The sequence below is a fragment of the Eschrichtius robustus genome, chromosome 2 (assembly GCF_028021215.1).
Source record: "Eschrichtius robustus isolate mEscRob2 chromosome 2, mEscRob2.pri, whole genome shotgun sequence".
Taxonomy (NCBI): Eukaryota; Metazoa; Chordata; class Mammalia; order Artiodactyla; family Eschrichtiidae; genus Eschrichtius; species Eschrichtius robustus.
In genome coordinates, this window is record NC_090825.1 from 134829193 (window position 1) to 134851061 (window position 21869).

General features: G+C 45.5%; 1 protein-coding gene across 11 annotated transcripts in view; it reads right to left on the bottom strand.

Moving 5' to 3' along the window:
• The window catches only part of EBF1 (EBF transcription factor 1), a 398013-nt gene extending 381378 nt beyond the window's left edge, over positions 1-16635 (bottom strand). For 3 of the 11 annotated variants that reach the window (XM_068536299.1, XM_068536296.1, XM_068536295.1), the window contains exons 1-4: positions 10696-10892; positions 8345-8501; positions 7718-7781; positions 7039-7094 (exon numbers count right to left, since the gene is read on the bottom strand). In XM_068536299.1, the coding sequence (XP_068392400.1) occupies positions 7039-7094; positions 7718-7781; positions 8345-8501; positions 10696-10829 (411 nt within the window). In that variant the 5' untranslated portion in view covers positions 10830-10892. Of the gene's footprint in view, positions 1-7038; positions 7095-7717; positions 7782-8344; positions 8502-10695; positions 10894-15808; positions 15856-15991; positions 16006-16467 lie in introns of those variants that run through there. The other 8 variants (XM_068536306.1, XM_068536305.1, XM_068536300.1 and 5 more) reach the window with 6 other exon arrangements.
• Between the last annotated feature and the right edge of the window lie 5234 nt (positions 16636-21869).

Sequence of the window (21869 nt, forward strand, 5' to 3'; positions counted from 1 at the left end):
GGCCAGATCAGTTGGGAGATCACAGAAGCATATAAACAGCACTGACTACTTTAAGTGAAACCATTTTAATAGACAGCTGGTTTAGGACCTAGACAATGGAACACCAAGAAGAAGGCTTATCTTCATCCTCCATAGTAAGTCATGTGTCTGCTTACTAGGAGGAAGGTAGTCTGCTGTGAGAGTGACAAAAACAACAGCGGTTTAAAGAAATCAGTGTGTTCATCAGGAGTAAGGATGGGAGGCCTGTTACAGAGATGGGCAGGAGGGGGAGAGAAAGCATATCAAATATATTATTTAAATAAATGAATTGATGGTGAAGCAAGTTGAGGTTTTAACCTAAGAAACAACAAAAACAACAACAAAATACAATATCAAATAGAAAACGATGTTTACATTAATCCTGCCAATGCAAATAAATCGCTTAAGGTGGCAGGAATGCTTGTACAGGAAAAAAAGTAAAAGAATAAACAGCACGAACTTCATCTCAACTTTAAAAACCTAGTGAAATTGATAAACAAGTTGCCAAAACTTGACATATTTGGAGCAAATTTATTCTTCTGATATACTAGCCTCCCTTTTCTTAATGTTCTCCTCTAATGAGCATAATGAAAATATCACAATTATTTTTAATACTCTGTTGACTTTCTGATTGAGGGTTTTTTCAAGAATGATTTTTTATAATAACAAAAATGAAGGAAAAAATAGGAATTGTTAAACTTTCACATCCTTACACAACAACAGTGCCAGAAGGTTTGCTGTGAGAGGATTAAATGCCATCAGTTTCAAATGCCCAATTACACATTAACCTATACCATCTTTGAAAAGAAATCAATCAATAGAAAATATCTGCCTTTGTTGCCACTGTTTTAGAAGGCATCTTGTGAATTGTGGTTCATCTCCACTTTTCTAAAATATCACTGGGTCTTAAAAGTTAATTGAAACTTACTATGGATAAAGACCACACAGTAAAACAAAAAATAGACAATGAACTTACACAGGGATCACACTTCAATGGGATGCCAAAAGAAATACAGAGAATTGAGCACAGTTTTCTTTGTTTACTTTTCTAATAATTTTAACTCTTTGCGTTCCATGCAAATATAAAATGGGCAAAGAGAATACTTTTGACTTTGGTTCATTAAAATCTGAAAGGTTTTTAGGAACAAAATGTTTTCATTAGGAGTCTTTCTTGGTTTACAAACCAACAATCAGAGACTTGTCATCATTAATTTAGAAAGACAGAAAAAGAGAATGAAAGGAAAGAAAGAAAGGAAGGAAGAAAGAAAGAAAGAAAAAGGAAGGAAGGAAGGGAGGAAGGAAGAAAGGGAGGGAGGAAGGGAGGGAGGAAGGAAGGGAGGAAGGAAGGAAAGGAGGAAGGAAGGGAGGAAGGAAGGGAGGAAGGAAGACAGGTAGATAGGTTACCTATAACTAACAAAAACTCCTAATTTTCCATTTAAGTCAAAACAGTAACCTTGAAAATACATCACTCTTTTTTCCAAATACAAAATAAAAGGCCAAACCTAATTTGTCACCTTAAAGAATACATTCATGAATGTACAAAGTATCTCCTTCAACCAGAAGTAAAGTGTCCTATAAATACAGACTGTCAACACGACTTTGGCAGCAAATTACCAAGAATCAAAACTAATAAAAAAAATATGAACACCTACATTATCAACATTCTGTAATATTAATCATTACTTTCGACCACCAAGTTCCACTTCTTGCCATTTAAAAAGAAAGTGTTAGCTAATGCGGTTCGAGAAATTTCCAGTAGGTGAGGGAGCCTTAGTTAAAAATTAATCTGTGCCAAAGAAAACACTACAAATTTGACGTTTCATAAACAATTGTGTCAAACAGCAATCCAAAATTAATAGTGAAATAAAATAAAAAATTATTTTGCTTCAATTAGCAGCTTAGCTACTGGTGAACAAATTACAAATATGTAATTTAAGCTCAGCAGCTAAGGAGGCCTGTTTGCAGAACTGAACTAGGAAAGTTGCAAAGGAATGATATCATATTCAGTATGCTGTTCAGTTACATCACAGCACTGAATAAAAAGAGAATGTGTACCAAAAGCAGTTAGCTTCAGAATGCATCTTTTGTATCTCAAAGACATAAAATCTCTCATATTATTCAAACACCAAGATAAAAACTGAATCATTCTAACAATATCATGCAATATTTCTTTTTCTAGCAGTAATAAAAGATATTTCACTCATATGATAACTACATTTACATCTATATTAGTAGATACAACTGGCTTTGTCAACTCAATGGGGTAATAATAGTAATAATAGTAAAATAATAAAAGCAGCTAATTTATTAAGCACTTAATGTATGCTAGTCACTGTTCTAAGCACTTTCCATGTATGAATTCATTTAATTTTCACAACTGAGCTTCCAGGTAGGTGCTACCATTATTTCAATTAGTTTCCAAATGCTTACATATTCTAATAACTAAGACCAACTCATTCTTGCTCAACAACTATATAAACAATTCACCAACATCCAGACCCTCCTTCATTCCTCTCAGCAATATAAGTAAAGACACAAGAACAGACTATCCGTGTAGTCATACAAGTTCGATAAATGCATCACTACTAATACGTTCATTTTTAATGCTGTTCAAACATTCACATGGAAACAGCTCTAGCGTAAATATCCCCGAACAAATGGCTGTATATTATCCAGGAGGGAGCAGTTGGACCGCCAGACTGGGAAAGTACTAGGCCATCTGGCTCCGGCAATCTCTCCAAAACCATCAGCTTTGTTTTCACCCCCAGACTCCAAACAACACATTTTCCACTGTGATGAGTTTACATTTTCCCAAACACAGGTCCTGATCATGCATAAAAATCCCAAACTTCTTCATTCCTCTGTGTGCAAGGAAATTCAAATCACCTGCATTTTTGACATGTTACCAAAGAAGAGAGAAAGCTGCTAAAATATGGCTCCTAACTATAAACTTGCCCTGTCATTTTTTGTTTGTTTCCCCAAATATATGAAAGAACCTCTCTGCTGGCCTAGTTGAATTCCTTAGGAACTTATTGATACACTAAAAATGTATTTATCTACCAATGAAGAACCATGAACAGAAAGGGTTGTTAATCAAATCTACGTAGCTGTGGCAGGATATGATGAAACAATCAATCGGAAAAAGTGCACTTGCATCAATAACTTAAAGTACCGGGAACATCAAAACAAATATATAAAGATTAGCTGGAAAGAGAACTGTGACAGCAGTTCTGATTATTGTACCTTAGACTTCCCACTGTGCTGGGACTTTTTAGGGGTCCCCTCACCATATCACCTACCTTCAAATCCATACACACAAGGATTATGTGACTATTATTTTTCCCTTTCCAAAAAAAGAGCTTTGGTTTGGGGGCAGGGAATGTTTTGTTTTTGATAACTTTATGGAATTTGGTACTCTTTCTTTGAATTATAAAAATGTCCCTTTTTTCAAAGCAAGATGGTAAGAGGGCAGGTAAGTTAAAGGTTTTTTTTTTTTTTTTAAAAAAAAAAACTATTTAAAGATAACTCACTGAAGCAATCACAGAATGTAATTATATCTCAAATACTACAGGAAATTCTGAACTGAGGCACATTAAAACTCAGACCTCTCGCACTGAGTTCATTTGAGTTTCTGCAGTAGATACCATTTCTGGATGCAACAGCCATAAACTTCTGGATCCTACAGGCCTTTTTGCATGCTCACTAATGGAATACCAAAAACAGCAATGACAAAAAAAAAAAAAAAACAAACCCTATTTTTAGTCCAGCTAAACTTGGTTTTGCAAAACCCTTCCCAAAAGCAAGCTTCTTATTTTCTAGTTGGTGGACAAATATTTTAAATATAATTATATCCTTAGTGTTTTATAAGAAAAGCATAGGGATAAGAGGGCTCAGATCCTTACACATTCACTTCTAATAAAGCTTTCCCTTTCCTGGTAGAGTCCAAAATTAAGAGTCATTACCCCAAATAGTGTAATGAGACACTTTGTAAAGGTGTGAAATACTGTGTCATACCAATACATCTTGGTTGATTGAGTACATTTCTGTTTGATCTCAATGCTGCTAACGCCACCCAAGATCACGAACATTCTATGAAAATATAAAGTGCACAGCTAGTTTTGAATTTTGCTTGCCAAAGATTCCCTTCAAGTTTTAACCCCAACTTCTGAGTCAAAGATATGACATCACATACATAAAGCTGCATCTCTGATGTGAAAAATGTTACGATAAATAAGTACCTAAGAGAAGACACTTGAACTCTGCTTAGATATTCCCACTGAAATTTATGATGTTATTAGAACTCATCACATCACTGAAATTATTCCATTCAGCACTCTAAATATCAAAATCCTGAGTCTATCTACTTGGAAGAATTTCACAGGGGAAAAAAAAGTAACCGTTTAATCGGTCACCTTATGTCAAGACTTACTTCTGATTGAAGGGGTCACTGCACACTTAACTAAAATAAAAAATTTAAGAAACTTAAAAATCAGACTTGGCATTTAATTATCACAGAATAATTTCAAGCTAGATGAGAATCCACTGTTTTACTCATCAAAGCTAAAACGTAATAATTATGTCACAGCTAAGGAAAGTCATGCTCTTCACGCTGATCTGCTTTTTGAAGACTATTGTATTAGCTGTGTACACAAGAAGCTAACCTACTTCCCAAACTCTTACAGCACATAATCAAGGAAAAAGCAACCGGATAACGGGCAGGGATTGCCTTTCAAAGTAAAAGCTACAGAGAAGGCATTAGACAACTATTATGAAAGCAAACAGGTATGCCTGGAAAAATCTTTTTTCTTGATATTTTTAGACTAAATTCAGATAATTATTACGCCTTTTTTTCAGGTCACTCCCCACCAAAATATATAATTGCCTACATTTATAATTTTAACTTTCAGTGAGATGTCACAGTATGGCAAGTTACTCTCTTATACCTGCTATTACTACACTATATCTTATTCTGGTCCCACTCCCACCCCCACCACCGATAGAATTTATGAAACCAAGCAGTCAAAGAATGCCTTAAGCTATAGCTTTTCTTAAGCTCTATGACCTTGTTAGTAAAATGATATTAGATGTATTGCTTTATAAAAATCAAGATTATTCTTCCACCTTAGAAGAGTGTGTAAAGTCAGTTCATCTCACAATGGGAAGATCAATTCTTGTGGCACCTTTGGTTTAAGGGGCCTAAGATAAAGTTTTGAGAGAAGTTATCACGTCAAACATGTCCTAATTTTGTGCTCCTTACAACTGTTCACTTCATAGAGTTGCTGATAATTTAATATTTAAGTGGCCAATGTTTCACAAGCAGACAGGTCTTACATACTGGTTTGTGGGGAGTTTTTATTCTTTAAAAAATAAACTCTAATAAGTACATAAGAAATATGTATTAGAATCATACTTTCCCTCTCCCCCTCCCATCTTTTTTTTCCTCTGATGGGAATGGCAGGAAAAGATACCCAGGGTATCAAAGACAATTTTTTAAAAACAAAACTCCACTTAAGACATTTTTGTTTTGATATCATTTTTTTAAAAAGTTACTGAAATAAGGCTTTTGCATTTTTTGCTTGGCAGGAAAAAAATTTAACAAAATACAGAGCGTCCAAATCAAAGGGAATTATCCTATGTAATGATCAAAACCAGTATAGTAATAATAATAAAAAACAAAATAATACCAAGAGTAAAAGCATAAATGTGTGTTTACTCTGAACAATCAACTAAGAAATAAAACAGATCTTTAAGAAAGTCAAATATTTTAGGCTAATAACTTGAAATAGTTTTCAAGAGATATGTATTTATCATTTTTAAAAATACATGTCATACCCTCATGTTTTTTACTTGGTTCACAATGAAATATGAAGGTAATAATTACAATTAGCTGTTATTAAATTGGTTCTTGCTGAGTAGATTTTAAAACTCTCAACAGCTTATTAACGTGCATTTTGTACAACATATTTAAGCCATGGGTATCTAAAAACAATTTTTAAGTATGCATGTATACTCTAATTTGAAACCTTCCAAGCCAGTATCTATGAGAACTACATCCCTTATTTTAAAGGGAATATTTTAAAATCGCAATCAAGCAAACCAGTTTTAACCCTCTCACTAAATTGGTGGTTAGTACACGATGGGTAACTTTTCTCTTTGTTCTGATTTCTTTCCCCCACCCAATAAAACTGTCTTCTTTTTTGTCACGAAATCCTCCAACTACCTAACCAGATATTTAATTCCTAAACTTTTTCTTAAAATTAAAAAGAAAAAATGTTCCTGCCCCTCGTAAAAACGTCAGACCTCTTTTCTGACTCGGCTCATAATTGTATCTTTTAAACCATAACTCAACCTTAATGTATACTGCTTGGCACCCGCGTGTTGGGAGCTTAAGAAAATGCCGTCTATGTACCTTTAAGACCACAAGCTCACTCATGCTGCCTGGCTTCTTGCCAAACTTGGAGGCAAAAGCAGGAGGATTTTTACAAAATATCTTCTAACAATTGTAGCTCCGTCTTCCAACACTACCACCACCACCATCTCTTTTTTTAAAAATGTGTAGAGTGGGTCAAGTGCGCTCTCAGACCATCTCACCATTTCTGGGGAAGCTGCCTTTGCCCCTCACCCGCTTCCTCTACCTCTGCCTCCCGGGGGAGGCCCTGATGGTTTGGGTTTCACAAGTTCAGCCCGATCTGCACGAGGGTCTCTGGGCACCTTTGCGCCCCCTGGGGCTACCCGGCCGGGTCAAAGGAAGTTCAGTCCATATTCTCCCCACGCAGCACCCCGTAGTCTTAAATCACAAGGTCTGAATTTCCCTTATAAAGAAGGAGCCGTCGAGCCATCTCCTCCACGCGGCGAGTCAACGTGCTTTTGGGCATTTGGAAGGCTGCGCTGAGAGCGCGGTCCGCCCTGGCATTGAGAGTTCGAGTCCCAGCCCTCCCGCTAAGGAGTAGCCAGCTTCTTGACTCTCCCAAATTTCGCGGCCATAGAGTCACCCCGGCGGCGCGAATTTAAGAAACTTACTTGTTTTGTCATGGAGTCAATGAGGCGAACGTAGAAATCCTGCTCCGTCCTTATTCCTGGGGGAGGGGCGGGGGACAGGAGAATTAAGTGAGAGAGGATCTGCAGGAAACAAAGAATGGGGCTCCAAGGCTGATGGAACTCCGACTGTCCCGGAGAAGCACAGCCAGGACCCCGTTCCCCAGTTCCCGGAGAAGGGCCTCTGGCCCAGCCCGAGCGCATTTGGAAGGCAGCCCCACCCCCAAGCACAGCAGCTGGGAATAAGGCGGACCCCCACCTGGGTTCTCTCCCTTCCCATGGCTGGAGTCCCTCTGCGTGCTCTCCGGGAGCCACCAAGGCCCTGATCGCTCTAGCCCCGTGAACTCAAGGGACTTGGGCATGAAGTCTATGCTAAGCGGAGGAACCCGGCCTTAGGAAGGGGAAGAAGAAAGAAAGCAGCCCAGCGGGGGCCAAGGCGCCACACCTGGACCCAGGTACGCGTCCGCTAATGCGGCCGCCCTCGAGCCACTCAGGGCCTCCTCAGGTGAAACCTCTTCAGGCGTAACTTAGGAGAGGCTGGTTGACCCCGAGGATGGCGGACGACTGAGCTTTGCTCCGGGTTCTCGTCCACCTGAAGCTCCCCGCGCCCCTTACCCTCACCCGGAGCCCCGGGGTGCCGGCGCAGACCCGACGGGAGCCTCACCATTGCTGTAGAGGAGCTGGAGCCGGTAGTGAATCCCGTTATTGGTCTTTTCGCTGTTGGCTTCCTGGGTTGCAGCAGGACGCAAAGACACAAGAGACGCAGGAGAGAGGTCGGCGTGAGCTAGTGGACCGACTTCGAGGCAACTTTCCCCAAGCAGGGACCCCTGGCCTGGGAGACGGACAGGCCCGGGAGCAGCAGAAATTGCGGCCAACTGTGATCCCTCTGCCGCCCTCCCGACCCTTACTGCTCCCTCTAACTTTCTAAAAAAATCCGTGGGGCTCGCACAGGCGATCCCGTTCCTAGGGCCTGGGGGCTCGAGCTTGGGCCAGCAGAGGCAGGAGCCACGCGTGGTCGCGCGGTCGAGGGCGGGCTCATCCCCAGCGCCCTTGACTCTGGAGTGCGAAGCCGGGCTCGCCTCTCTCCATCTTTGGGGACTCAGCACGAACTTTTTTGGAGCAGAACCTCAGGAACTAGGAGTCCGGGTTCGCCCAGAACGGGAAGTGGCTTGGGGGACCCCGCGCGGGAGTGTGTTATGGATGCTTTGCACTCGCGAGGAGCTCGCCTCCCGAAGCGCCTGAGCCTGCTCCCCGGCGGGGGGCGAGGGGCAGCGGCGCTGCGCCCACTTACTTTTTCCTTCTCCACGAACCCCACAAAGGCTGTCCTCTCGATCTCCACGGGCTGGCCCTGTCTGTCGTAGAGGGCCAGGACGAAGTGGAAGAAGTTGGATTTCCGCAGATTGGAAGGCGGCTGCTTCTCAAAGTGAGCCCGGGCCAGACCCACCCCGCTGCGGCCAAAGACGCACAGTTAGACGGCTAAGCGGGACAACAACCGCGACCGCTTGTCACCCCTTACACACGCGCGAACCCTCAAACACCTTCTCTGCCCCCAAAACGCCCTGTGGGCTCCCTACGCGCCCCCTCAGGCGCCCCGGGCCCACCCGGCGACGGGACATGCGTGCTCTCGCCTGCCCAGTCCTCCCCGCCGAGGACCTGCGCGGCCCCCGAACTCGACGAAGAGGTGTGAAAGTTTAGTTTGGGTTTTGCGCAAGAGAGAAAACGCTGTACGCGTTTACTCCGACCTGACGCGCGCTGCGTGGGGAGGAAGAAAAGTAGCGGTGGATGAGGTGAAGCGCGATCGTGGAATAAAGCCGGTCGTTTACAACTTAAAGGGAGGGTGGGCATGGGAGTTGGTTCTCGCCACCCCTTCGAATGTCCCGTGGGCAGGTGAGAATGGATGGGGAACATGCTCAACTCCTCGCTGCAGCAGCCATCCTCCGGGAAACCTCATGTGCCGCCCCCCGCACCAGCCCCCGGCCAGCCGCGGGTGCCGGGCCTCGGGAAGCCGTCTGTCCCCACCCCCCAAATAAAGCATGTGGAGAAAAAGGATCTGCGGGTGGAACTCAGAGCAGTCGGGAGTGGTCGCTGTGGGAAAGGGAATTGGGTGTTTTTTAAAAAGACCTGTCCTGACAAAGTTTCGGGGTTCCGCAGAAATCCTCACACCCTTTCCAGAAATCCTATGGATAAGGGCTGACGGTTGAGCGCGCCCTCCCGGGGGCTGGAGCCTGGGGCGCCAGGGGCGCAGGGCGGCCACTGACAGCCCGACCTGCCCGACACAAGGGCGCGCGCACACACACACACACACACACACGCACGCCCCCCCCCCCCCACACACACACTTTCGCTTCTAGCCCAGTTACCCAACTCACTCTCACTACCAACCACCCCCGTTCTTATTATCATCGGGGATGGGAACAGTGTTGTGGACACTTGTCCCCAGTCCGGAGAAGATGAAGATGATGTAATTAGTGATCTTCATTCTTCCCCTTCCGCCCTCTCTGGGCCGGAGAGAGCATGGAGCCACCAGATCTCCCATTTCCCCAAGCCCAGCTGGTGGCCTAAAAAAGGGGGGGACCATTTCTCACTTGGGACCAGGAGTCCCCAGAAAAGGTACTGAGGGTGCCCAGGAAAGTTCCCCCAGGTCAATCTCCAAAAGCAGTGCCTCTAGGCCATACAGCCTAGCATGCAGGAGCTGAGAGTGGCAGAGGGGCTAGAAGGGGCCATGGTCATAAATGGTGGGGAAGACTTTTAGGAGACATCAGAATTAAAGTTAGGAGTTGCTGTTCTTCGGATGGACCAAGAAAAACTGAAAGCTAAAGGGAGAGGGAGGGAGAACCAGAGAGGAGAAATAAGAGATGATTCTAGGGGGAAATGGAAAGAGAAAAGGGGAGAGAGAAGGAGTTAAGAGAAGGAAAAAGAGGAAAGAGGAAGAAAGGGTGAAGAAAGAAGAGGAAGGAAAGAAGGAAGAGGGAAGGAAAAGAAAGGGGGAAAGAAAGGAAGTAAAGAAAGGAGGAAGAAAGGAACGAAGAAAGGAAGGAAGGAAAAGGAGGAAGGAAGAAAAAAGGAGGAAGGAAGAAAAATGGAGGAAGAAAGGGAAGAAAGGAAGGAGAAGGAAAGTTTTTTAAAGGGGGGAAGAAAAGAAAGAAGAAAGAAAAAAAGGAGGAAGGAAAGGAAGAACGAAGGAGAGAAAGGAAGGAGGAAAGAAAGAAACAGAGAAGAAAAGGCAAAGAAAAGAAAGAAGAAAGAAAGAAAGAAAGAAAAGAAAAAAAATAGGAAAGGAAAAGGAAGGAAAGAAAGAAAAGACAGGCGGCCTGAAAAGAAACAGCAATCACAGAAAAACACAGATATCCAACATCATACTGGTGAGACGCCTCTTCAGGCTTAAAACAAAATGAAAACAGTCACAGACCAGGCAGGGAAAAGTGCCGGTAAAGCGCGGGCTCCTCGCAGGCAGCTCCTGGCTCTGCGGCCGCAGGCAACCAAGACAGAGCGGCCGGGGAGCGCGGAGCCCCGGAGACGAGCAGAGCCGAGCGGCAGACGCAAGAGCGCGGCCCGGCCCCGCGGCGGCGGCTTCCGCTACCACCTCCCGGCTCTGCTGCTCGCGGCTTGCCTCCCCGGCCGCGGTCCCCGAGCGGTACTCACCTCTGCGCCGCCGTGTTGGCGTCCAGCACCCCGGCGCCCTGCATCCACGTCCGCACCGCGTTCATGCCGCTGCCCAGCGGCTCTTCCTTCATGCTGCTTCCACTCCGTTGGATGCTTTCCTGAATCCCAAACATGAAAACAACCTTTTCTTGTGGAAAATCTCCTCCCCCTTGAAAATTTGAAAAAAAAAAAAAAAAAAAAAAAGGAAAGAAAAACGCCAGCCAGAGATTTTTTTTTTTTTTTTTTTGAGTCGTTGAACTCGCGCTAGAAGATCAAGGCGGGCTGGAAAGCAAATTTTTTAAAAATATAAACCTTCGCTCAAAACTGAGCGATAACCCGAAGGAAAAAAAAAAAAGGAGAGAAAAAAGGAAGGGAAAATCCAACAAAAAGACCAAAATTAAAAAAATAGAGATGTATGCTTGGCTGTTGGGGGTTGTTTGGTTGGTTAATTTTTGGTTTGGGTGCTTTTTTTTTTCTTTTTTTTTTTTTTTTTCTCTTTTTTTTTTTTTTTTTGTAATGATCACAGGCCGGTGGAGGACAGGAGGGGCTGGAGTTTCCTTTTGTAGAGGTACCGTTCACTTGAAGAAGCAGGAAGAAAAAAAAAAAAAAAAACCCTGATGGCAATTTAAGAAACAATAGACTCAACTCGCGCTGCCGGCTTTGCTACTTCAAGTGTCATTTTCCACAACCAGGCAAGTTTTTCCTCTCTCTCTCTCTCTCTTTTTTTTTCCTCCTTCTCTCCCAACCAAAGATGTTTCTTTCCTTTCAGTGCCTATAGATGAGGAGGACGCTGGTTGCCATAGACAGATACACAAGAGAGGGAGAGTGGGGTGGGGGGAAGGGGGAGGGGGGTAGGGAAAGACAGAGAGGAAAGGAGAGGAGAGGGAGAAAGAGAGAGAGGTGGACCCTGCTGAATGGAGATTCTGTTTTCTCCTTGCTAAAATAGAAGTGATTTGCAGGCTTTCCCTATGGAATCCAGTTTGACTCTCCCCAGAGCTAAACACAAGCACACTAACCCCAAAGGGAGGAGGCGGGGCCCGCGCGTCAATGACTCGCCCCTTCATTTGCATAACGTCATCCTTCCGCCTCGCCGCAGCCAATCGCGGCGCAGAAGCCTGCTGGCTCTCAGCGCAGGGCCACGCTCCCTCATTAACATCCCTCTCCGGGTGGCGCAGGGGAGCCGGCCAAAGTTCTTCGCAAAGTGGCGCGCGAAGGATCGCTTAGTACTCGTGTCCGAGCTGGAGAGGAGCGGGGCTGAGCTGGGCAGAGCCGGGCAGGAGAAGGGAGACAGAAGGAAGGGGAGGAGGATATTCTTCTCAGGGATTTGAGCTGGGGTCTGCATCCCGGCCATTGCAGTCCGTTAAGCATCCTCGCCGCGCCCTGAGCGCGCTCGAGGCGCACAGGCTGCGCCCTCCCAGGGCCGTGTCCTGCTCCGCTGTTCTGGGACGTCGGGGGCAAAAGTGGAGGAGACGGGAGAGCCCGGGCAGAAAAAGCAGGACGCGCATGCCAGGTGCCCACCTCTTCGCTTTGAGGAGGGGGTGGTGGGTTGGAAAAATGGGTGTGTGAGATCGGCGCTGGGAGTTCGCGGACGGCACTTGCTTCCACGCTGGGAGGGAGGGGTGGACCCTGGGCTCCGGCAAGCAAGGCGCTGTGGATCCCCAGGGAGTGGGGGAACCGGGCTCTGCCCCTAGTCAATCCACTGAAACCCCTCTCGCTCCGCGGCTAGCCTGGAGACCGCCGGCGTTAGGCACTGTCCTCCCATGCTCACTTCTCTGGAGCATCCCGCGGGATAGGTAAACCACCGTTTACCTAACGAATGCTCGCACTGGAGCTGTGCCAGGCTGCGTTTTAAAATTTGCTCGGAATAAATCCCCACCCCCTCATCCCCGCCCCACCAAATAGTTTTTTCCTTAGAGTAACTACCAAAGCAAAAACAACGTCTCTGATTAGTTATTTGGTGTAGGGTTTCTCTCTTCCTCATTCTTTCTGTTAAAATGGGGGGCTTAAAAAAAATGGGGGGCTTGAACAAACCTTCCCCCAACTTCGGCCTCTGCCACCTGTCAAGAAAGAGAGAGATCGGGGAAGGAGGGAATGAAGGGAGGGAGAGAGGGAAGAAGGGAGGAAGGAAGGGAAGACGAAATGATCTCCTTCCTCAGACCTTTCAACATATAAGCTTGTGGCTGGCAAAGGAAATAGCTAGATGTTTCTGGGTAACGTGCCTCATCATTTTTTAGCAGGTTGTAACCTCTAATAAGCACATGGTGAACTTCTGTTTCATTGCCCTCAAAGGAACTCCCTGACTGCAGCCAAGTCTGCTAAGGGTTCCTTTGGGGAAATTCTCTGCCAGAAGTCCAGGTCCCCTTTCTGCCGGACTTTCTTGGCCCTTTGATTTAGGGAGCTCGTGGGGTCAGTGATGGAAAAGTACACATGCTCATGTTGAATGGAATGGAGACAGGCAGAAGTTAAACTTAGTGCTCTTGGCAGAGCAGGAAAGTGGGAGCCACTTTCAGATTCGTAAACTAGTTGAAAGACTGTGTTTCAGGCCTGATGATACACGGCCACTGTCTTCAACACTGCTTTATCTCTTGTGCACAAAGCCTGCCCAGTCTCATACCATTTAATTTGGACCACTTAATGTGCTGAGCTTTTCCTCCCTGATACCATAATTAATGCCATTTCCTCCAAGAAACTCTCGAGGAGATCTGTTTGATCCATCAGGATCCCCACGCCACCCACCAGAGTTCCTGGCACACAGTAGATGTTCATGAGGGGTATGTTGGTGGAAACACTGGAAGGATTATAGTTTTGTGAAGAGGGAAAAGGGGAAGCCGGACATTCTCCATCTCTATAGAATTTAAGTGCACAATTGAAACTTGGCCTGCTGAAAATTTCCCAAAGCTCCAAGTTTAACCTCCAAGGCCCAAGGGGTCCCCAGAGCCAATCCCTTCCCCTTCCTGGACCACACCCTGCCTTCTCTGAGGGGATCCTTCAGAGAAGGGGGACCAGGAAGCAGAGGCCACCCTCCTATCAAAGAGTCCCAGGTAGCACTGGCATAAGACCGAGATCTCCCTCTCTTTAATTGCCTGAGCCTCCATTTCACTCTCCAGTAAACAGTGTTAGGACTCCAAGTTGAGTCTGGTGAGGTGCATACCCCAGTGATGGGGAATGCACAATGGGGCATCAGATCACTGCCAAAGGTGACAGAGAAAGGAGAGACACAGCCATTCTGAGCACCAGGATCAGTGACAGCAACACAACAGATGGATTTCTAGGGGGGTCAAGCAAATCTAGAAGCACTCTGCAAATGATGTGCTTGTGGAGGGGCCTGAAGCTGCGTGATCCAAAAGAGAAATTGGCCCAGAGAAAGAAGCCTTCAGCAGCCCAATTCCTGCCCCAGAGCCAGTACTCTCCAAGAACTAAATAAGAGGAAGGCAACCTCCACATCCACCAGGCCAGGCCATGGGAGGAAAAATAAAAGGGGGCAGGTATCTTTTGATACGACCAAGTCCATTTGGCTATGCAGAGGCAGCAGATACTTCACCTGGGATGGTGAGTGTACTTTATTTTAATCAAGCAGAGTGTATTTGTAGTTTTTCTTCTGGGTATCCTTGTGCTTTCAATCTTGCTTTCTTACTCAGTAATAAATGTTTAAGTAGGAAGGAAGCTAAAGAGAAGGTGGAAAAGAGACAAAGAGGGTGATAGAAAACTGGGAACAACACCCAGGCCAGCAGAATGGTACCTTTTTGTGGATTTCCTCTGGTGAATAATGAACTAGCACTGGCAGTTTTAAACTTTGAAAAATCCCTTAAACGCTTTTCAGTCTTCCCTCATGTAAGGTTTGCACCACCTCCAGAAAGCAAAACACGTGTGTACAGGGGTGACTATAAAGTATGTACTGAGACTGTCTTCATCCTTTTTTACATTATAGTCACATCCTCTGTGGAGAGACAAACTTGTATGTATAGCATTGCCCAGGCTTTGTAGCATATTTGTGATATGACTTTAGGGTAACTCATCAGGGTAATCACTTATAAGGTAAACCCTGCTTATCAGCTTAATCAAATGGGGGAAGGAGGAATTTTGTTAGAAATGCAGATTTCCAGGCCTTGTCCAGACCTGCAGAATTAGGGAGGAAGAAAGTAAGGGGTAAAGAACATGTACATGAGGAAAATGTACAGCAGAATGAATTTATATGTGGAAGGAGCAATTGGAAAGACTTGATATTTCCCCTGGAGTGAAGACTCCCTCAGGGCTTCTCAGAGTTTCTTCCGCCTGGCGGTGGGCGCGGTTTAGCGTCCACCCACTTCCTCTCAGTTGCTCCAGACAGTAGACAAGGCTGCCCAGCCCTCGGGGTCTCCCCGCGCTGGGGGTAACTCAGGCCCTGTGAGCAAGCCCTTCTCCCCACCCCGACCTTTGACACCTTCTCACTCTTGGATATCCCAACCCTCTTAACGCACAAAGAGATCAATTCCGTTTCCTGAAGAGCATCAGTCGCCGCGGTAACTTCCGGGGAGAGCAAATAGAAACACACCCGCTCCCCAAAAGAGCGGAGACAAGATAAACACTGCCCAGCTAAGACTAGGGGGGACGTCCCAGGGAAAGAGGGAATCTTCTCCGCTAGTCCGCCCCCAGGAGGCCAGACTTGGGACCTGTCATTTAGAAAATTCCCTCGTTTCGGTCCCCCTTATGAAGACGCGCCCCCAGAAGGGTCGCCTGTCTGGGAAATGCCCCCTACCTTTTGCCGCTAGCCAGAGACCACTTAGAGTGAAACCGGAGGAAAGATGCCTCCTTCAAAGCTGAGAAGAAGGGAAAAGGGGAATATGGGGCGATGAAGGCCAAAGGCGAAAAGTCCTGCCGCACGCGGCCGGCTCCGAAGACGTCCCTCCGCGGCCTGGAGTCACGGGCAGGGTTGGACAGAGGCCAAGGCACTGCCCCAAAGAGGAGAGGGATATAGGTGGGTGGAGGGTGGTGGCCCGGGGCCCTGGGAAAGAGAGGATCTGAGCGGGGCGCAACTCCGCAGTGGCCCCTGAGCAGCACCCAGACGCCGGCGGGGGTGGTCAAACAACGGATCCCGGTCGCCCGCGGCAAAACCCTGCCCCTGCCCTCCTAATACCTCTACCCGTTGCGCTCCAGGAATGCGTGGGAGCAGGAGGCCACGGTTCCACCGGAAATCCGTCTGTCCTACCTCCTTGCTCTCAGTCCGCTCTGGCAAGCGGCAAAGGGAAGGGGGCATTTCCCTGGACCATGAACCCTGATTCCGACCCCCAGCGCTGCAGAGAAGCCCCGGTTTGCTCACCCAGTCTGGCTGATACTTCCAGACCCTGGGAGCGTGCCTCTTCCCACAGCACGGACAGGGAAACTGAGGCCTAGAGAGGGACAAAGTCACCCACAGAGAGCTAGGAGGTAGAAATCAGGCAAATAACACCGCTGGGGCTCTGGCTTGGGAGCGCTTAGTCTGCATGGGACGAGGGCTTGAGGCCAGGGTTTCGAACAAACCTTTCCCGGATCGAGCCTGCAGACTCTCGGGTTTCCTCTGGGGTGGCCCCCAGATAAGAACAGATCCCATTTGTTGAAGGTTTTATGGGCATAAACTCACTGAATTCCCACAACAGACAAACAAGGCAGGTAAGATCACCCCTATTTTACAGGTGAGAAAACTGACGCTCTGTGATTAAAATGAAACAACTTGTCCACAGCCGCATTGCTAATAAACTCGCCGAGCCGAAATTTCTCCAGAGCCTATGCTCTGAAACTTGGATCCAAACCACTCACCCAGCTTCGGCGCTTATCTCCCCCATTCGCCTTGGTGCTTGCCCCCCATGGCTCGAAGACCCCTTTAGCTCTCGAGCCTGTAGGTATCCTGGATGAGAAAGGAGCGTGGGCGCAAGTTGTCCCCCCGAAGGCAGGCAGCAGAGAGGAGGGTAAACGGTTCTGAAAAGCCCTAATACGCGGACTGTATGCGCATTCCAGCGGTCAGATACAGATGCCCGCGTCTCTCGGGGCCGCCAGCGGCAGGGCGCGCTAGGGTCTTGCCAGCTCCAGCCCTGGCTCTGCCACATTTGTTATGTGACCTCCAGTCAGCCGCTTCTCCCCAGCCCTAGCTGAAGTTTTAGAGCTCCAGGCGCACGCAAAGTCGCCTAATTGAAATAGACTAAATAAAAGACTGTGGGGATGCCTGGGACGCCCATCAGAGGGCAGAAATCTGGACACCTGTGGATGCGCTTTAATGGAGGAAGGCCGTATGGCCTTGGAATGACCATAGCTAAAAGCTGAAGTTACTCTGTGCAGAGAGAACACAGTTAGGGGCACTGCCAGAAAGGTCCCAGTCAAAGGCTGCCCCAGGGCGCGACCTTACTCCTCCCCTGACCCTTCCCCACAGTCCTCCAGCCCGCAGGATTGGAGTCTGATCAGGCTGATTGATTCTGGAGTCTGAATGGCCCTCGCTCCCCGCACGTTAAGGAGACTCCAGGTTGGGAGAACAGGGGTTGCCGGGCTGTTTGGAAATTAGCATCCCTTCTGTAGTGCAAATCCGAAAGAAGGAAACTGAGGCCTTCGAGGATTTGGAGCAGAAGGGAAGGAGAAGGCCTGTTTGCTTAGAGGAAAGTAGAAGAGAGGAGGAATTTAGCAGACAACCTCGAGATGCCCCAGTCACAGAAAGTTCTCGAGTGTGTTTTCTTTAACGTGCAATTCACTGGATATTTACGCACCGCTCCGCGCTTGGAGGTCTTTGTTGGATGTGTGTGATGTGAGTGTGCAAATGTTTGTACAAACGAAGAGTGGTTGCATATCGTGGGTCTGTGCAATACGAGTGTGTGGCAGTGAGTGACATCGCGCACTTGGGTGCACGTGTGCGCGTGTGCTTGAGGATTGTTGCACACAACCGTGAGTACACGAGTGCATGTGTATAGTGTGTGCATGTGTCACGTGTAGACATTCCTCGTTTATGTGAGTGGGTGTGCATGTGTGTGCAAAAGCATCGTACACGTGTCTGAGCCGGAGCTCATATGTGATTCGTGTGTCCATATGTGCATGTGAAACCCAGCGAAGTAGTCCCCCAAAGATCTCAGGTCCAATCGGTTGAAAGGTGCAGGCAGGATGCGGTTGAGCGCCCCACGGCAGGCGTGGAAACTGTAGCTCCTTTGGCCTGCAGGTAGCAGGAGGTCGTCCACGGGGCGCAGGAACCGCCCAGAGGCTACACGTTAGCGCCCAGCTCGGCTCCAGGCGGGCGAGGCAGGTTCCCCCGGGGTCCACAAATTATCCGGAATGCGCGCGCACTGATCCCTGCTGGACAGTTCCGCGTTCTTAATTGCTTCTCGCGGACAGTTTGATTATTGATGCCGTGTGTCCTAAAAGAGACTGCTTCGGATTATCTGCATATTTATTATCTTTATCACCGTCATTATTTGGTGGCTGTATGAAGATGGTGCCAAGCCCACCAAGACCGCCGTGCCCCCCCCTCTCCGAGGCTGCCCTGGTCGTGCAGTGACCCGCGGTTGTCCGAATCTTCCCTTTACGTGGAGCCACAGCGCCACCTCGCGATCACCCTGACTCCCTCCCGTCACTGCCGCCCAAGGCAGAGCCTTTCCTGGTTCAGACCACCGAAGTTCCCACTACTGGTTTCCCATTCGCTTTTCATTCCTCTTGCCCTCACTAGAACGTTCCACTTCGCCAGAGCCTAGAGATTCCTCCAAACACACCTTTGCCGCCGCACCTTTGTACAGGAGCGGAATGCCTACACCCTTCTCCACCTGGAGAAGCTCCTCTCCCCTTGCAATCACCGGCTCAGGTTCACCTCTTCCGAGAAAACTTTCCAATCCCATTCTATAGGCAGTCACTCACGCCTTTTCCTGATTCGCCTAATGTTCATATCATATTGGACAGGAAATATCCTTTAAATGTCTCCCCGTCCTCCCTAATCAGGGAGCTCCTCGACAATGTCTGTTGTTGCTTATACCAATGACAATGACAAAAATAACAATAAAAGCTAGTATTTACTGAGAGCATATCATGGAGCATCTTATGCAATGTACTGTTCTAAACACTTGACTTTCATTATCTCATTTAATTTACCAGGAAAACCATGAAGTAAGCATCAGTATAATTTCCCAGTTTTCAGGTGAAGCTAGAGTTCCTGTCCAAGGTCGCACTGAAGATCCCAAACCAAGTCTGTTGGTCTGATGCCAGAACCCACTTTTCTTAACCTCTGTGCCTTGCAAATTTATTCAGCTCTATATCCACAGGCTTTAAGACAGGACCAGGCACAGAGTGGGCATTCATATATTTATGAATAAAGAAACCACTGCCAATTTAAATTCTTTCCTCTCCAGGACAGTTGGATTAGAAAAACACTGCAATTATCAGATACCTTAGTTGAAATGTTACCACAATGATTTATCCCAAAAGAGCATTCCACTGTTAACTAGATAGGTGACCTTGGTCAAGTCATTTCATCCTTAATTTCCTTGTTTGTAAAAGTAGGTTTGCTGTAAGGAATAAGTGAGGGGAAAATATAAAGTACTTGGTACAGCCCCTGGTACTGTAGTCAATACTCAATAAAAGTTTGCTATTTATATAATTAGTAATGATAGCTTAAGAAACTAAGGCACAAAACACAAAATCGACTTACCCCTATTCACAGAGAATTCATGGTACATCTGTATAAAATTATCTCACTATTATATGTTCATTTTCATCTTGAACATAAAATATGTAATAAAATATGTTTGGTTTACTGTGGTTAGGGTGTTAATGTTAACCCTGCTCTGTTATAAGATTTTAAGGGGTGGGGGGCAAAGATATAACTAAACAGTAAATCAGCAGACTTTGACTCTCACCCTTTCCTTTTGCTTTGTAGGTTTTTACCAAGAAGGATTTAAAGAAAGACTATAAAGGTGCTTATTATTCTGGAAAGTACAAAACTCTATTTTTTAATTTTGGGGACGTTCTGGGCTAGTTTTTCCCCCCACTTGAAACATTTTGTTGCTAGTAATACACTAAAAGTTTAAAAATACGTATCTAAGAAAATAATTGTACCCAAATAAAAGAAACAAATGAAGCTTGTTTAAACATATTCCAGACCTTCAGACATTTCCCCAAAAGGCTAAGTTTTAAAGGTTCAGGGTGCCCTTGTAGAGTGACCCATTAAACAATTACTCTTATTAGCAATTTAAGTGAATATGAACTTTTCTGTCTGATTGGGCTCTAACTTTTCTACTGTCAAATTATTTTAGAAAGACTCTATTGATTGGTATAATCATGTCAAAGAAATGATTTCTCCTCAGAGAAATGAGTCTAATAAAATCCACAAAAGGCATAAATGTGTCTCCCCATTTAGCTGGCCCACAATGAATTTCTAGAAACTTCATCCCAGCCCCACATTTAGTTTAGTTCACTTGTACCTGCTTCCTATTCTATGCAATACTAATGTATGAAGATGAAGAAATGGACTCAGGAAATCTTACCTGCCTCAAATTACTGTGTTAAGAGATTTTGTTGTATAGCTGACAGGTATTTTATTACCCCTGATAGAGGATTTGATTCATACTGATGGTGTGAGATACTGGCTTTTTGACAGCTGGGTCACGTGCTGTGGGGCTGTGGGTCCTGTTCTGTTTATTTTCTTCTTTTTTTATTCCTAGTATGGTAGCCATTAGAGATGCTCACCAAAATTATGATTTTTCTTCTTCCAGGTGCATAGTAAGATTAAAGTATTCTGATCCTTCTGCATTTAGATGTGACCTTGTAATTTGCTTTGACAAATGAGGAATTAGCAGTATGTGTTATTTATAGGCAGAAGCTTTAAGAACCAGTGTGCAATTCACCAAATCCCCTTCCCCATGTCACAGCTGCTGGCCAACCCCAGATGGAGTTTCGCTCCACCTGCCACTCTTTGCAAAAAGTGAAGAGCCCTCCAACCCACAGTGGACTTTTAACGTGAATGGGAAATAATCTTTTGTTACTGTGTGTCCCAGAGATTTTTTACTGCAGCATAATCCAACCTCTCCTGACTAATATGCCTAGGAAGGTAGCTTATCTTTCTTTTTCTTTTTGCGGACAATGTGAAAATTCCCCTAGGATGAAAAGTACACTTACACTTCTAATTAAATAGAATAATCAGATAATGAAATTATTCAATGAGAAATTGGTATCTTATTTTCTTACTCAACTCATACATTTCCTGTGGATTAAAACATCATTTTGAAAATTCTGAAATGGGGAAACAATTGAATTTTAGATAGGCAGAAAAGGAATCTCAAAATCATTGCTAGACCTTCACAAGAATTTCCAGTGGGCCCTTTGTCCACTTGCAGATACACAATGTAGGGAATTTTATAGGTTCTGATTAGAAGAGATTCTTATTAGCAATTGTATGAGGGAACAGAGAAACATTTCTTCCTCCACTGGGTTCATCTCTATAATTTCAGGTTGGGGAAATGGAAAAAATACTTGACTTACCAACTTGTGTTTAAGGAACATGATCTAGGGCAAATCAATTAACATTTCCAGACCTTACTTTCTTCATCTGGAAAATAAGAGTGTTGGACAAGACCATCTTAGGATGCCATCCAGTTCTACTAAACTAGAACTCCAAGATACTTGGGTGATTTCAGTTTTAGGAATCAATGCTACAGTAGTACAAGAATCTTGTTTCTATCCTCAGCACTATTTTGTGAGACATTTGTAATTTTTTTCATACTGATCCCCAACTTAAAGCTACTGCTTTTAAAAAAGATAGATAGTGCTTCTTTTCTTTAACCTCACATTTTTTTAATGTAGGAATCTGCTAGAAAATTGGACCATATAGATTTGGGGCCATGTAAAATGCTTTTTCATTTTCTAGCCAAGAGGAACATTCTGCTTTTTTACTGGAGAGCTCTTCTCTTCAGGTTTCATGAGCAGATCACCTAAGGAAATTTCTCGTGAATTTTCAGGAAATTTTTGTGAGAAAATATTGATCATGTAACAAGTGCTGTAGGGTGAAATCATTACTCTCTGTTCTTTATCCTCAGTGTGGTATGACTGATTACCAAAAGCAATACTATTACCTTCCTTTGGATAATAGTTTACAACTGAGAAGGAGGTTTCACATGAGTTATTGTCTTGACTCCTCTCAACAAACCATGCAAGTGACATTTCTCCCCCATTTCACAAGGGAGGAGCTGAGGTTGAGATTT